This window comes from Rhyacophila brunnea, unplaced genomic scaffold, assembly GCF_057557595.1.
Source record: "Rhyacophila brunnea isolate RB1 unplaced genomic scaffold, BYU_Rbru_1.0 scaffold_2, whole genome shotgun sequence".
In the NCBI taxonomy this organism is placed as follows: Eukaryota; Metazoa; Arthropoda; class Insecta; order Trichoptera; family Rhyacophilidae; genus Rhyacophila; species Rhyacophila brunnea.
This window is the reverse complement of record NW_028232859.1, coordinates 26,956,707-26,973,272: the sequence shown is the minus strand read 5'-3', so window position 1 is coordinate 26,973,272 and position 16,566 is coordinate 26,956,707. Positions and strand designations below refer to the sequence as shown.

At 38.2% G+C, this 16,566-nt stretch overlaps 1 protein-coding gene across 2 annotated transcripts; it reads left to right on the top strand.

Moving 5' to 3' along the window:
• Positions 1–168: 168 nt before the first annotated feature.
• On the top strand, positions 169–16,081 carry LOC147072122 (E3 ubiquitin-protein ligase Topors-like). Of its 2 annotated transcripts, none has more exons than XM_085946888.1 (5): positions 169–668; positions 1,077–1,300; positions 1,503–1,678; positions 1,834–2,052; positions 14,493–16,081. In XM_085946888.1, the coding sequence occupies exons 2-5, from the start codon at positions 1,088–1,090 to the stop codon at positions 15,796–15,798; spliced, it is 1,914 nt and encodes a 637-aa protein (XP_085803014.1). In that variant the 5' UTR covers positions 169–668; positions 1,077–1,087; the 3' UTR covers positions 15,799–16,081. The 2 variants fall into 2 exon arrangements, with proteins under 2 accessions (XP_085803014.1, XP_085803013.1); XM_085946887.1 differs by having other exon boundaries at positions 250–363; positions 14,493–16,079.
• Positions 16,082–16,566: the final 485 nt, after the last annotated feature.

The window sequence follows — 16,566 nt, the reverse complement described above, 5'->3', positions numbered from 1 at the left end:
TTATAGTATTTTCCATTTTTTGCGGAATTAAAATTATAGTATTGTACTATAATTATAGTACGGTTGGCATCACTGCGTACAGACCTACAAACTTATCTGAAGAATGACCAAAAATAGAACTACGAACTACCATAGGACGACATATTGAAAAATGTCATCCGAATGTCAGATTTTCCCAGTTACGAGTCATGATTAGATAGTTTTCGACAGTGGCTCCCCATCTTATTATCTAGATAAGTTTGTCGACCAGTAGGCATAGGTAGACAAATAATTGAAGTGGAAATACTTCACACTGCACTGCAACACCGAATGACTGTAATGAGTCCACAGGGATATTATCTATGAAAAGGGACGTGAAGTTAGGTTCGTAAGGGATGTAGATTGTAGATTAATCAGTTCTTTTGAATTATTATTGTCATTCTATTGTGTGGCGTATAGCCTTTCAATTGTCCTGTGGATGCTAATTGATATTGGATAACAATTAGTGATTCATTGATCTGAATTTGCAATACAATATGATGAGTCAAATGATTATTATAGGATACAATAATATGTGGTATTTGTGCCTGGTACTGAATCATTGAACACTTGCTAAATCTTCATATTGTGTCACTAAACTATGAATGTAATACTTCACGTATTATACGCGCTACGCGTTTAATATTCTGGTAAGTTTTTCTAATTGTTGTAGTATATGAATATACCGTTGATATCTCTAATGTTTCCATGAAAATAGCCATTGATCTCTAATGAATTTTGAAACAAGGTACCTACCTACCTACGTACCTATCTGTCAAATTTTCATGTGCTTGTGCTTTAATTTTTTCTTATCTCGTGATTGATCAAACTATTCACATTTGGCTCTAGGTTTTTTATGCGTGCTGTTTTTCGTTATAAATTGTTGATTTTCCAAGGAATAGGATATAAGATATTAGGAAAATCGTTGGTTTGATTTGTGCCTATGATGTGAGAATACATACTTATTTCACAACGAGTAAATTCATGCACCCTTATTTTATCATATACTCATGCATATTCCGTCAACTGAAACCACAAGCGAACATTTCATTCCACAGAAAGCAGTGTCATGGAAGAAGTTTTGCCTGGTATCGTTTCCCCAGGCGACTCAGATGGGAATATGTCCCTGAAAGAGGAAGGCACGCCGCCACTGTCGATGAATTCAGGACGTTCATCTCCTCCGCCCGACTGTGCAATATGTCTCAGTCGATGCAGAAATAAGTGCTTCACGGACTCTTGCCTGCACCAGTTCTGTTTCAATTGTCTTTTGACATGGAGTAAAGTGAGTAATGTGCCCATTTTGCCCTTTCTTAATTCCCCATCTAGGGGGTAAATATATCGAGTTGGGAGTGAATGTATTATCTGTAAAATATGCATGGAATTTTATTATCCATCAGGTCTTATGCAGGCCGGGTGACTTGTGCCCTAATGTTGCATTTTCATTGCAGTATCTTTATTAATGGACCAAATTATATGTAATACAGATAAAAGCGGAGTGTCCCCTATGTAAGCAGCCCTTCAAGTCAATCATCCACAATGTGCTGTCCAATGACCAGTATGAGGAGTACCTGGTGGAACAGGAGCAGCAACTGCAGGCCGATGACGTTATCAGCCTCAGTGACCTGGACGTCTTCTTCGAAGCACCGCGCTTCCGATACACGTAAATCCTATTTTACAAACTACTCCGCCCTGTTGAAACGGTGCGAGCGTCTTGCGTACACTAACAGTTCCAATTATGTTAGTGTTCATTATTAATTATAATCTATTAGTGTTAATCTGTCCCAAAATTGAATAGTTGTGTTTGGCTGATTTCAGGACGACGCTCACGCTGCACCGGCGGGAGAGTCTCGCGATCCAGAGGCTTCTGATGCGGTACCCCATCGTCCCCGCCCTGCCGGCCGCGCCTGCACCCCTCCCCTCTCATCATCGTTGCCAGACGCTGTTCCGCCGCTCTATCTATCGCTTCAATCTCAGTGCCCGCCCGCTGCCTGATATTACCGGCCGTTACAGAGACTGCTCAGCTCTGTTCTATAGGTGAGAATTTTTCTTCACTTGAAGGATGGACCGTGGCATCTGACCAATGTTGATTGTATCAATCTTCAACTTCGCTGTTCTATTGTTAATTATATTCTAATGGATTTAAGTTTTGTACTATTCCATTTGACTTATTTTTTGCGACCCAGGTTTCGCCTTTGACATCTTCAGGCACTGTGTACACTCACCAAAGGCAAACACACACTGACGTGAGTATACACAGCGCCTGAGGATGCCAAAAGGCGAAACCAATGTCGCAAATATATCAAACAGTCAAGGCCACTTGTAGTGGCCTACGTGCAGATAATACCCGGCGAGCATTGCGAAGCGGGGCGGGACTTCAGCGACGCGATCAGTTGGTATGATATTTTTGCGCAAAGTTGACACGGCGAAAGTGATGTTTATCATACATTCATCATGTCAGATGTAGAAATTTTAAACAGTTCCATTCAAGAACGTCCTGCATTGTGGGACAAAAGATATGATAATCATCTATTATCTCACCATGAATGGGAGACAGTTGCGGAAATAAGTGGTTCTACAAGTAATTACTTTTATTATTTAATTTACATTTCGTTGTATAGGATGTAGTCAAAATTTTCCCTCCCTTGCGCGGCTGTCATGAAGCATTATATCTATAGATGCATATTATATCGAAAACATTTAAAACATAATAATTAATTAATTGTATTTAATATAATATGAGTTTTCAAATAAAAAGCCCTTGCGTCCGTTCATGATGAATGTGCGATGCCGACCGGCCGACAGTTGGTGACAGGTAGTGGCAACGTAAGACAACGTTGCTGTTTTGCATCATATTGCTTTATATCGCTTCAAACCGCTTCGCGATTGCGTTCGCATCGACTTCGCCCACGTAAGACGCGTAAGTAACTATTAATACTCAATGTTTATATTAATTATTAACAATAATTTAATTTCAATAATGGTTCTTATTTAATATTGTAAATAATGACACCACGCATGTTGTTTGCTGTTTTATCTTTTATCACCTCTAAGTGAAATACAATTGAACTTGGTTATTACGAGGAAGATGGGGCCGACTGAATTTGCTCGTTATAAGCGGTACTTGTTATATCAGAGAATAGGTATTTTTAAATGAGCGGTCACATAACAAAAAAAGTCGAAAATAAAAAATCTGAAATCCATTGTAAAAATCCCTGAAACAAGCATGGCCTTCATAAACTCTGTACATTAGAGGATTAACCACGGAAGTCCAGTTTTTACCGTTTCTGAGTTAAATATGCAGAAAATTTTCTTTTATTTCATTACACAAATGAATGAAACACTGAAGTCCATAAATAGTAAATTAACCGATATAGCTAATTAATAAATCACTGTATTCCAATTTTCTTTAGTGCATAAATAACGGGTGTCCTTTTTACGATGTTTATGCTCTAAGAAAAATGTTAATGAACCATTATAATAATTCCGTAAACACGGAAGTCCAACGTATTATCCATACTATAATTTTCGTTTTTCTTTGTAAAAATCCACACGCGCAGTCGGATTTCGACAAAATTTGGACAGTAGACGGGGGCTGACTAGCCGGAGTGCGTGGTCGGGGTCTCAAATTTCAGATTTAACCCGTTGCAACCCGGGGACAGTTTTACGGTTTTTGCGGAAAAAAGTCGCCGCGTACAAGGTCTTGAAACGCAGAAGTTAATGCTGCAACCCCCATTTTTATTGAAAATGTCGCTAGAATGTGTACATGTAAAAAATATTGGCGTTTATTTCAGCTTAATCGGAGGTCAAATGGCAAAGTTAGATTAGAAAAACTAATACCCGCCAGGTTGGCGCGGGCGACGTGTTACGCGTAGATCGGAATGCTTCACTCACGGACAATAATTGTATGTAGTGGCATCAGAGCCGGAGTGCGTGGTCGGAGTCCCGAATTTCAGTTTTAACCCGTTGCAACCTGGGGATGCATCAGAGCCGAAGTGCGTGGTCGGGGTCTCGAATTTCAGTTTTAACCCGTTGCACCCCGGGGACATCCCAGGGGCTTGCAACAGAAAAAATTACCAGTATGAAAGTAATAATGGTTGACTTGGAGAAGTGTTTACCTACTCCATATAGTTTCCATCTGAGAAAATTGTAGACTCTGAATTTTACAATTTACGATGATGCAAGTGGTGAGACACAACACTGATGTGGATGAAATAAAAAGAGGAAGGGGTGGCAATAAGATCGGCTGCTGCTTGATGAAATGGGCATCTAGCAATGTTTTAGCAAATATTGAAGAGCTGACGATTTGGTATGATAATTAATTGCCCTGGCCAAAATAGGAATATCATGATTATTTTGTTCATATACCTGGTTTCTGAAAACCATTCCTACGCTGAAAATCATAAATCACAAATTCCTATTACGAGGCCATACACACATGGAGATAGACACTGCCCACTCTATAACAGAACGTCAAAAAAGATGCTGAACGGTATGCAGATTGTTACTCCATGGGATTGGGTTCAGTTTCTAGGGACATGTAAAAGAAACAAGCCTTTTAAAGTTATTAACATGGAGTTAAATGATATAAACAATTATTGCTCTTTGAATGCATCATCTTCAGCTCCTTTTGTGGCTCGAAAAAAGAATATTGATGTCACACCTTTTTTTTCTTTTTTATTTATATCTTAAGATGGCGCTGGTTATCTACGTTATAAGGCGAAGTTCTCCGATGAAGATTTCCAAATTGTGGACCTCCTACCTTCTCGCTCGCCGTAAAACGCCGCAAACTTTTTAAAACCTGACAAATTTACACCCGTAGATACCAAGTCGCAATGGCCGACCAGTCCAACTGAGGGTCGAACCGACTTGAGAAGCTCTTCCCTTTCAACCGACATAATATGGGGACACTCCCAGAGGATGTGATCGGCATCCTGCAATTCGGCACATAAGCAAGTCGGAGATTCTATTAGGCCAAGAGCTTCGAGGCAAAACCACCGTGTCCGGTTAAGATCTGCAAACTATGAAACAATGGATATCTCCAGAATTTCAAGAATTTTATGATAGAATTCCACATAATTCTTCATCAACTGATGTCCCGGAATAATTCTCATTGCGTTGATTTTTTTCTAGAGCAATAATAAATTTCAAATAATCTCGTACTTATGTAAATTAATAAATATATAATTCCTTTTCATATTTAGGCTTACTGAAATATTTTGTGTACTTATAATAAAATAATTATTAATAATATGATGCACAGGAAATAAAAATAATTTATACCTATATGGACTTCCGTGTATTATCTATAGGTGAACTATTGCTTAGTGGTATTTCTACATTATGTGTTAGAACATAAAACACGGAAGTCCATTAATTTATTAATTCTAAATAATTTGGTATTTCTATCTATACTATGGTCAAAAATAAATTTAATTATGAATAATACCGTTTACAGACCCTAATTACTATAGTTCTTTAAAAAGTTATAGAGTTTCAAACATTTAACCTACACTAAAATCACTCCCCTGAACAAAAGTCCAAACGTGACTTCCGTGGTTCATCCTCTAACGTATTGAACTGCAAAAGAAGTTGTTTATTGTAATGAACGCTGGTAGGTACCTACGGACTTCACAAACCTTGGATTTTTCAACCATGTGCATGGATACTTTTTCATTATTGTCGGCGAAAACAACAATTAGACACCACATTGACTGCTGACTAGATAATTACTAATTAATAACCACATTTAAATAGCATGCTAATTATATCTAATGGCCACCTAATCGTTATGCGCTAGGCGCGTCTTTAGCGTCAAATGTATTAACTAGTGTCATAAACGTAATCCGTCCCCGGCGGCATCTTGTCCGATCGGATTTTATTGCTTAGGGTCGAAACGTTTTTAAACAATCGACACATTATCAGTATTTTAGCTCGGTATATCCGATAAGTTGCTCGTTATAACAGTGAATAAATGTGTGGAGAAAATCATAAACCAAATGTCAACGAATGTTTCCTCATTACATCCGAGATCGTAATAACCGAGTTCGACTGTACATACTTATAGTCAAATTAAAAAATAGTCAATTATGAGCATTTTATGCAATAATTAGGTACTATAAGTAAGTACCTATTACATAATATAATATTTTTTTGAATACATTTTCTTAACTTTCGTGTGGTTATAGGATATAATATTATTATACAATACCGCAATAATCCATGTTACGTGCCGGATTGTTTGAAGCCGGTAATGTCGATAATGGTTAATAAAATGAATTCAATTTTACACTTATGATGAAAATTTTATTTTTCCCAGTTTTGTATGTAATATAAATTATAACATTTTTATTTCCTCACCCAGATAATATGTTAAATAATAAATTAATGCCTTGATTACACGAAACGAGTACAGTGGCGAGACAGCAAAACGTCACTAGGCCGAGAGAGTGCTGTGTTTGAGTGATTGTTTATACGTATTTCGACTTTTGTGGCGAGTCGGTTCACTTTCGACAAAGCAGGCTAGTTTTTTATACCTAAACATTGATCGTAAAACGTACATTAAAAATATACCAAGATGCTTATACCACTCGTGATTAAAGAATTGAATGAATTATTGTGCGAAGAAGATAAACGTCTTTGGACAAGACAATAGATTTTAAGGAGACCAGAATGTGGTGCAACATACTCTCTTTTTAGTGAATTGGAGTTAGAAGACCCTGGTGAATTTAGAGCGCTTCTGAGAATGGATGTACTGTCATGAGAGAAGCTATACCTGCAAAGATTAAACTACAAGCAGCTTTAAGCTATTTAGCAACAGGGCTTAGCTACCGTTATTTACAAGCCTTTTATCTTTTATCTCAGGTTGCAATATCATTACTTATACCAGAAGTAATGGATGCAATATCTATCTATTTGTAATAAGTGGATGCGGTGCGCGCGCATGTCGAAACGAGTGGCGACTGGCGAGTAGTCACCGAGTCTATGTTTAAACATGCCGAGCGGGCTAGTGAGTCAGTGCCGGTATGGTGGGGGGTTGGGCACTCGGTCTAGTAAATAGAAACGGGTCTGAGTGACTCTCTCGCCATCTTACTAGGCCGAACGCTTGGCTGAGTGCTCGGTAATGTGTTCATACCAACCGAGCACTCAGCCGAGAACACTGTCTCGCCACTGTACTCGTCCCGTGTAATCAAGGCATAACTCATTTGGTGCTAACACCGCTACTGGCGCATTTGGAGTAATTGGCCATTAGATATAATTAACATGTTATTTAAATGTGGTAATTAAAAGGTTAGCAGTGATTGTGTTAAGCATGTTGAAATTTATTCATTAGTAAATTAAATAAGTACTTACTAATTTTAAAATAAAATACAATTTTTGCTCCTAAGCAAAATGGACCCACCCTTTCAGTCATCTTTACGAGAAGTCATTTTTTTAATCTAATAGGATCTTCCTTCATTGAATAAAAAAAAACGTATTTTTATACTGCACTAATCTAAATGTACGAAAAATAAAACTATCCTGTCAATTGAATTGAGTCAAATTAAGTATTCTAATAAAAAAACTACAACTATCCAAATTTCCTATGTATGTACTACATAAAGTAATCAGCGTGCCAATAGGTTAAAATTATTTAGTCTATGTCTGCGTCGCTGTCGCATTGGTGTGATGCCAAACGCGTAATTCGCATCAAATGCAAGCGGTAGCGGCTGCGTTGCGAATATTCACGTTGGTTTGTGCGAGCCTTAAACCTTCGTATAAAAACGCTCTAAATAGTTATGCGAAAATAAGGAACATTTTTCAAAATAACGTTATAGATAACCATATTTTTTATATAAAATTTAGCCGTGTTAACTAAACGATATTGTTATTATTTCAGATAATTCCGACTCAAGTTTTATCAATAAAATAAGAAGTACGAGTGAAAATGGCTTGGATGGCTTTGATTAGTGATTGTTCTTATAAGATTATAATATATATCCATAGTCAGTATTCCGTATCCGTATTCATTTAATTAAATGTATAATAAATAAAACAAGCACACAAACAAATGGCCCGGTTAATACAGCCTCGATAAAACGGCTCACACTGATTGAAATTAAACGTCACTGATTTTCATTAAAATGCCACTTTTCCTAGTTAAAATTTACGTTTCGGCATAATATACCTATCATAAATATTCATGAAGCGTGTTATCTTTCATATTAAATATACCAAACTAACTTCGTAATTTTTTTTTAATCTTAATTTTCTCGGTTATGCGTTCAACCTAGGGGTAGACTACCTACAACTTAATATATTATAACTACTATCTTATTACTTGTCTTGAAGGCCGACGGAAAAACTTTGGAATATGTAAATAAGTGTCTTATGAAATGTATCTGCATTGCAACCGCGTTTATCGTCGGCTTTCGTAGATGACATTAATTATTATTGTTTCAAAATTAGCTATTTACAAGGTTGACAAAGAGGTGGCTTAAAATATGAAATGTAATATGACACAATAACTCTTGTTTCTTCCATCTTTATGTATTAATGCTCCATAATAGTTATGCCATTTATTTTTAATTGGCATATTTATTACAATATAGGAATAAAAACATTTTGAAGAAACATACTGGTCAATTAAGGTGATTCATAATGTTTTAAAGTCTGAACTCTATCATAACATCTGGGAAGTTAATGCATTTGCCATTAATAAAACTGTTAATTATTATCTCTCCTTTTAAAATAATAACAATTGAAATTAGATCCTGATCAAATGATGAAACACTTGATGCTTTGGTATTACTTCCCATATTCAGAATAATGTGTTGATGACTCAAATCTTTAATTTTTTATATTGTACAAGCTGAAATACCCGGTTTCTCACAGGGTCGCTTCGTGGATACATTTGTCTTAGATATTTAAAAAAAAAAAAAGTAGTTATCTTTTTAATATTAAAATACTAGCTGACCCGGCGAACTTCGTACCGCCTCAGAATCAATAATCTTGTGTTAACTTATTAGCTGAATTAAATTCATTTTTTTATTAAGTTAAAATGAATATTCAAAATGAATTAAGTTCAATAAATTTGCAAAAATCAAACCAAAATGAAATGGATTACATAGTTTTGGTTGGTTCAGATTTCGAAGCATGATGACTACTGAGCCAACCTTCAGTTGTAAATTGTGCGGTGGCAAGCCAGGAAGCTCCAATGAGTTTAAAAATTCAGTTGGCTAGTTGGTTGCTTCGTCTTCGTTTGTTAGTGCAAGAACGTAGTGGTCGCGCGGGGGTGGCGCGCCGGCATCTTGCGAAACTCAAACGTATAACCGTGTGTAAAATGTTCGTAGACAGTGTCTTTTTTCGGGCATAATACACATGGCTATACGTTTGAGTTTCGCAAGACGCCGCCGCACCACGCCCGCCAAATTACTACGGCCGAGCACTGCGCCTCCAAAACATCTCTCACAATGCGCGTTTGTGCGCCATTCTACATTCATCCCAGGTGATGATTTTACTTGCTACCAAAACTTTGGCCATTGCTGAATATTTCGCAATATTGCATGTCGGTTTTTCAGTCGTTTGAAGGTTTACCGGCAATTTCAACGCTGAATGAGCCGTTTGGCATCCTTCTAGCAACGTGATCACTATCCCAGAAGAAGCAACTGCTACAGCAATTTTGGATCTTGCACGAACAGTGGCCAAAGTCAATGACATGAGGAATGTCTTCCCAGTTCCACTGGGCGCATCGAGGAAAAATAAGCCACCATTTCCATCAACAATTGCCTTCATTAACGTATCGTCCACTACCTTCTGTTGGGGGTTCAACATTGGTACATTCGTTCAAACTAATTAGCTCAATGCATCTCGATCATATTCACGTTCACGTTCCAATTCTAGATTGGAAGCGTAATTCACTCCACGATGTGGCATTGGCATTCCTAACTTGACTAACAAACTGCCGCACATGAGGTAACACATGTCTTCGATCAAAAGGAAAACCTGGTTATGTATCTCCTTATTCACCTCGAGATCGGGATTCCCTGAAATGACACGAATTCGATGTAAAATGTCTTCTGACATGTCATCCTTGTAGTTGTTCTACAGTTCAGGTGGATTCGATGGGAAGCATGTCGAAATAATGATAGCAAATAATGTGCGTATCTGACTTGGAGATGCAGAAACAAATGCTTTAGCGATTGTCATGTCCCAATGAGTATCATTTTCAAGCAAATTGAGCTTTTGACATGCAGCACGAAATGTTGGGCACACTACACTTGACAGTTCGAAGTGATTCAAATGATGTCGGCCCACGAACATTTACCAGCAACAACCGCAAGTTGAATCATTCACCATTCTTCGGATGAACTGTGTAAATACGACGAAGAGCATCAGTAGAATGCATATCCGGATGATCAGGAACCACATCGCCTTGCTTCCGACGTTGACATTTCTTCGATAAAGCGTTCCAAGTGTAATAACGTGGCATCTCAGAGTAGAACAACGTTCGTGCAAACGGATCGCTTTGGCAAATCAAAAAGAAACTGGTCAATGTTGTCTGTTGTACTGTCGAAGAAGTAAAAAAGATTCAGACAAGACAACTTCCTCCAAAATTCGCCGGAGTCTACAACAAAGTCTTTTGGGATCTGAGGCTGAACTGAATCAACTGTCATAGGATAGATAATGTACACAACGCCTTTCATTTGTTTGTTTGTTTGTTTCTTGTTTATTCTTTCTGTCATGTATCAGAGATGGCGTTGTATATGGATTTAAATTTTTTGTGATTTTCTTTTATTTTCGAATGCGCGAGATTCATTGTTCAAAATGTCAAAATGTATGAGAAAATGAATTGTCTTCATAATTTTTTTTCCCGTGATTTATCCGATATTTTAATAGTTATTCTGCTATTCCGGCGGAGACAAATCCAACAAATCAAAGATTATAAAAATCGGTCCAGCCGTTCTTGAGTTATAAATGGTGTAACTAACCCGACTTTGTTTTATATATATAGATCTGTGTAGGAGGTCAAACAAAAGAACACTAAATTAAAATCGAATCCAAAATATGCGTTATGAATAGAAAAACGTTATGAATAGTATTAATATGTAGTAAAAAAATTCAAAATTGGATGGAACAAACAAACAACAAACTTTGTATTTTACATAATACTAATTTAGAAACCTTCGCAGGTGTGCGCACAACAATTGATCAAAATTTCATTGCAGTCGGATGAATGGTATAAGAATGCATGCGAATAGACAAAGAAGAAGAAAATGGTTGAACTAATTCAGAAACCTTTGCGGGTGTTGGCACAACAACTGACGAAAGTTTTATTGCAATCGGATGAATAGTATAGGAACGCATACGAATAGAAGAAGAAGATGGTTGTACTAATTCAGAAACCTTCGCGGGTGGGCATAACAACTGACGAAAGTTTCATTGCAATCGGATGAATGGTATAGGGACCATACGAAGAAAAAGATGAAGATGGTTTTTCTAATTCAGAAACCTTCGCGGGTATGCGCACAACAATTGACGAAAGTTTCATTGCAATCGGATGAATGGTATAGGAACCATACGAATAAAAGAAAATAGAATGAAGAAGATGGTTGTACTAATTCAGAAACCTTCGCGGGTGTTGGCACAACAACTGACCAAAGTTTCATCGCAATCGGATGAATGGTATCGGAACGTATACGGGACAGACAGACATTCATTTTTATATATAAGATATAGTCTATAACCTTCGTGCAAGTGCAAGCAATAAGTTGACAAAGTTTTATCGCAGTTGGATGAACGGTATGGCAGCGCATAAAATACGAACAAACAAACAAATATTGATTTTTATATATTAGATTTATTGTCAACACAATAGTTATTTTTTATTTTAATTGAACTTGTATTTGTATTTGTTATCTTTTCATAAATAAATAAAACTGTTTTACTTTCACATAATTATTTATATTACAATATTATTTACTCCATTAAACCTATGTATTTCCAAGATTGAACTTATGGTACGTTTACATTTGACACTAATATCGTCATATTTATGTATGACACCATATTCACTTAAGTGTAAACAGTAAGTATATTTGTATCTGCCACTTATTTTGCGTGTGTCGACTCTCACCTACCACTTATTCAATCTACTTATATACGCAAATGTAAACACCGCGTATTCGACAAGTTCGAACTCGGAGCGATATATCACCGAAGTTGGACCACCGTCTACTTTTATGTCAAGTACCTGACACAATATTCGTAGTTTGACAGGTACCTAGTGAATTGCATATGTATATTTCTAAAACAACGGACAATCAATAATCATAGGTACACCATGAATGTATGCCCAACGTTTACGTTAATAAATGTACTGTAGCGATCTGTCAAAAATCATAGACAATGAGAAATAAATCGGATGTGCCGTGTTCTATGGATTTTGTTCGAAAATAAAATATCGCTTGTTCTCGGCACATACGATTAATTCTGATGCACTCTGTGAAGAAAAAATGCGCTTCAAATGGTATTACCTAATTCATTTTGGCCCACACCTGCACTCGTATTAGGTACGATAATATTATATTGAATATGCAATGACGATCAAGTGCTAGATATCGCAATGTTACTGTTAATCGTTCTTCTACGCATTTCTGAATTGTGTGTCTTGTTTTTTGGCAAAAGGTCCAATCTTGCAAACTAAAGTTCACAAATTGAGTTGGATCTTCGATTTTAAACTCTGACATTAAACGGAAGGCACCTAGTTCTTCTCGTCGCTGAATCCATTCCCGCACCCATCTAGACCATTTTTTCCTCCTTTTTGTTGCCAAAAGACTTAAAATAATAACACTCGCTGCTTTCTTTTTTAACATTCCCATATTGACAACTGACATAACGTTTTTGAGAAGTATACAAAATAAGTGTCCGAATAAATTACAATATCATATGTAAACACCGCATATATTTATTCCAATGTTGCCATTGAATAAAGTGTCGAGACTTTATTTCAACGAGAAGTATACCAGAATTTTATGTCAGATCCATGCAGGTGTAAACAGTAAATGAAATTTTATGTCCGACACATAAAATAAGTATAACGGTATAAGTGTCAGATGTAAACGTACGTTGGTATGGTACGTTTACATCTGACACTTATACCGTTATACTTATTTTATGTGTCGGACATAAAATTTCATTTACTGTTTACACCTGCATGGATCTGACATAAAATTCTGGTATACTTCTCGTTGAAATAAAGTCTCGACACTTTATTCAATGGCAACATTGGAATAAATATATGCGGTGTTTACATATGATATTGTAATTTATTCGGACACTTATTTTGTATACTTCTCAAAAACGTTATGTCAGTTGTCAATATGGGAATGTTAAAAAAGAAAACAGCGAGTGTTATTATTTTAAGTCTTTTGGCAACAAAAAGGAGGAAAAAATGGTCTAGATGGGTGCGGGAATGGATTCAGCGACGAGAAGAACTAGGTGCCTTCCGTTTAATGTCAGAGTTTAAAATCGAAGATCCAACTCAATTTGTGAACTTTAGTTTGCAAGATTGGACCTTTTGCCAAAAAACAAGACACACAATTCAGAAATGCGTAGAAGAACGATTAACAGTAACATTGCGATATCTAGCACTTGATCGTCATTGCATATTCAATATAATATTATCGTACCTAATACGAGTGCGGGTGTGGGCCAAAATGAATTAGGTAATACCATTTGAAGCGCATTTTTTCTTCACAGAGTGCATCAGAATTAATCGTATGTGCCGAGAACAAGCGATATTTTATTTTCGAACAAAATCCATAGAACACGGCACATCCGATTTATTTCTCATTGTCTATGATTTTTGACAGATCGCTACAGTACATTTATTAACGTAAACGTTGGGCATACATTCATGGTGTACCTATGATTATTGATTGTCCGTTGTTTTAGAAATATACATATGCAATTCACTAGGTACCTGTCAAACTACGAATATTGTGTCAGGTACTTGACATAAAAGTAGACGGTGGTCCAACTTCGGTGATATATCGCTCCAAGTTCGAACTTGTCGAATACGCGGTGTTTACATTTGCGTATATAAGTAGATTGAATAAGTGGTAGGTGAGAGTCGACACACGCAAAATAAGTGGCAGATACAAATATACTTACTGTTTACACTTAAGTGAATATGGTGTCATACATAAATATGACGATATTAGTGTCAAATGTAAACGTACCATAACACAATATTAACATAAATGTCTTAAATAGTATAAATAATTACCTATACTAGATTTATTTTTGACCGATTTTATCAACGTTATTTGAATATTATATAATAATTAAATATTGACTATTGAAAAAAATGCCAATCCCGGGATCAAGATTTTGGCTCAGGATTGGATTCCCTAATCGTGACACATTGGCCAGCAACTGTTATGTCATAATACCGTTTACTGAATAAATAAATTAACACATCATTTGATCACCAGGAACAACCCCGCACAGATGCACCGGCTGGTCCCGTGGTTGAAGAGAGAACTGTCGATGGTGGTGGACGATAGAGACGAAGCGGGGCAGACACGGCTTCTGGCGTTCATCATGGAGCGGCTGCCGCGTCATGATATCCTGTCACCACAAATGGAGCGCTGCCTCACACCATACCTGCACAATCACACCCGTCACTTCCTGCACGAGTTGGGCTGCTTCGCCAGCTCGCCCTTTGACATGGTCGGTTATGATCGTGCCGTCGCCTACGAGCCATCCAACCACCGGCCGCCCGCGCCACCCATCCCTGTCACCGAGACTGTTTCCGACACGGATAGCGACATCGTGCTGCTCTCACCAGGTGGCCCTCCTGCCCCTGGTCCATCCCGTTCGCGCCGTACCCTCGACTCCGTCGTTGCAATTCGCACAGTCTCCCCCTCTGATTCAGACTCCTCCTCGGACGGGGTGGTTATGGTAGGCTACGCCGCCCCGCCCGGCGCCCGCACCCCCGAAGTAGTCGACCTGTTGGCCTCCGACAGCGATGCCGTGCTTGTCGAGGAACCCACCGCTCCGCCTTCTCCACGCCCTTCTTCTTCTGGCCTCGTCAAGGTCAGCCTGAAGCGTAACCGTCCGCGGCCTCGCATTCCCGTCTCCGATGACGAGAGCGATTCGAGCCCGTGCACTAAGAGAACTCGGCGGATTCGGCCTCCAAGAAGAGCGCGATTCGTCTCCCGCGGCAGTGCCTCCACTGAGTGCACAGACCGTGACACAGACTCCTCCTCATCTACGTCGTCGTCCTCACCCACCTCCGACTCATCGGAGGGTCGGTCGGATGGCCCAAACACTCGCCGTGCCAAAAGGGTTTATGGGAAACCCGGGAGGTTGACGGAGGCGAGCGGCCGCCACTATGGATCCAGTGTTAGGCGGAGAGATAGATTTGAAGCGAGGTCCAAAACCAGGCGAGCCCTGTCATCCGACACGGACGACTCAGAACAGGCGGATTCGAAGGGGCATTCGAATCTGCGGAATCGTTCTCCTGACCCAAGCATCGTGCCTGCTCTTAGCACTCTCCTCGACGCCGTGAGTGAATCGGTGCTCTCTCTCAACAATCCCGTTTTGTCAGTCAACCGGAGGGCCGGTTCCACTCCTCAGTCGACTCCCCTCGATCTTATATCCCCTGCCGTATCCTCACTTTTGAATGAGATTGATTATGACTTTTTCAATCAACCTGGAACGTCATCGCGCTCTTTGCCCTTTGACTCAGAGACAAAACCTCTCTATTTTTCTATTAAGAAAGAGGAAAAGGAATGAATGTGAGAAGATTCAACACTCTGGTTTTAGGCGACAGGAGAATGCGGATCCAAATATTTTATGGAACAAAATAATGTTTATTCGTGAACCGTGATATAAAAATGATGTTACAACATTGAATAATGACATAATAATATGATGGTGACCGAGCGAGATGTCAGCATAAGGTGAAATGAGGAACATTGTGGTACTCTGATGATTCGAATTTCATCATATTGATAATGCGCAGAAATGTATTTTTATATTTATGAAATATGTGTTAATAAAATTAATGTAATTACATTTTTTTTTGTTTTTCTGATATCTTTTTATGTGTTTTGATTTTATGTATTGTTTAGATGGCTCGTATCACAAAGAGTAGGTATAAAAGTAAATGATCATGTTCGATCCCAAGTGGAGCATGTGGGCCCCATAGAGTGGAGGTTGTATTTAGAGACTTTACGAGGAATACTTGTTAACCATTTGCTCAACCTATTGGATATTTGCACAGGATCACATACACATTGAAGACACATATTACTTTTCACCAGGCACAAATTCGAACCGGCGACCCATGGCTTGCCGGTGGGCGCTCTACAAATTAGGCAATCGCAACCAAATTGAATGGAAGTGATTTTACTTTTGCACTCGGTTTTACTCGGTTTGTGCATTTTACCATATGAGGCGCCCGGTTCCACAAACCGTTATTTACATTTTTTTGAAAAATCATGAACAAAATCGAATATGTTGCTTCAGAAGCATCGATCCATACATTTATTTCGTTCCTAA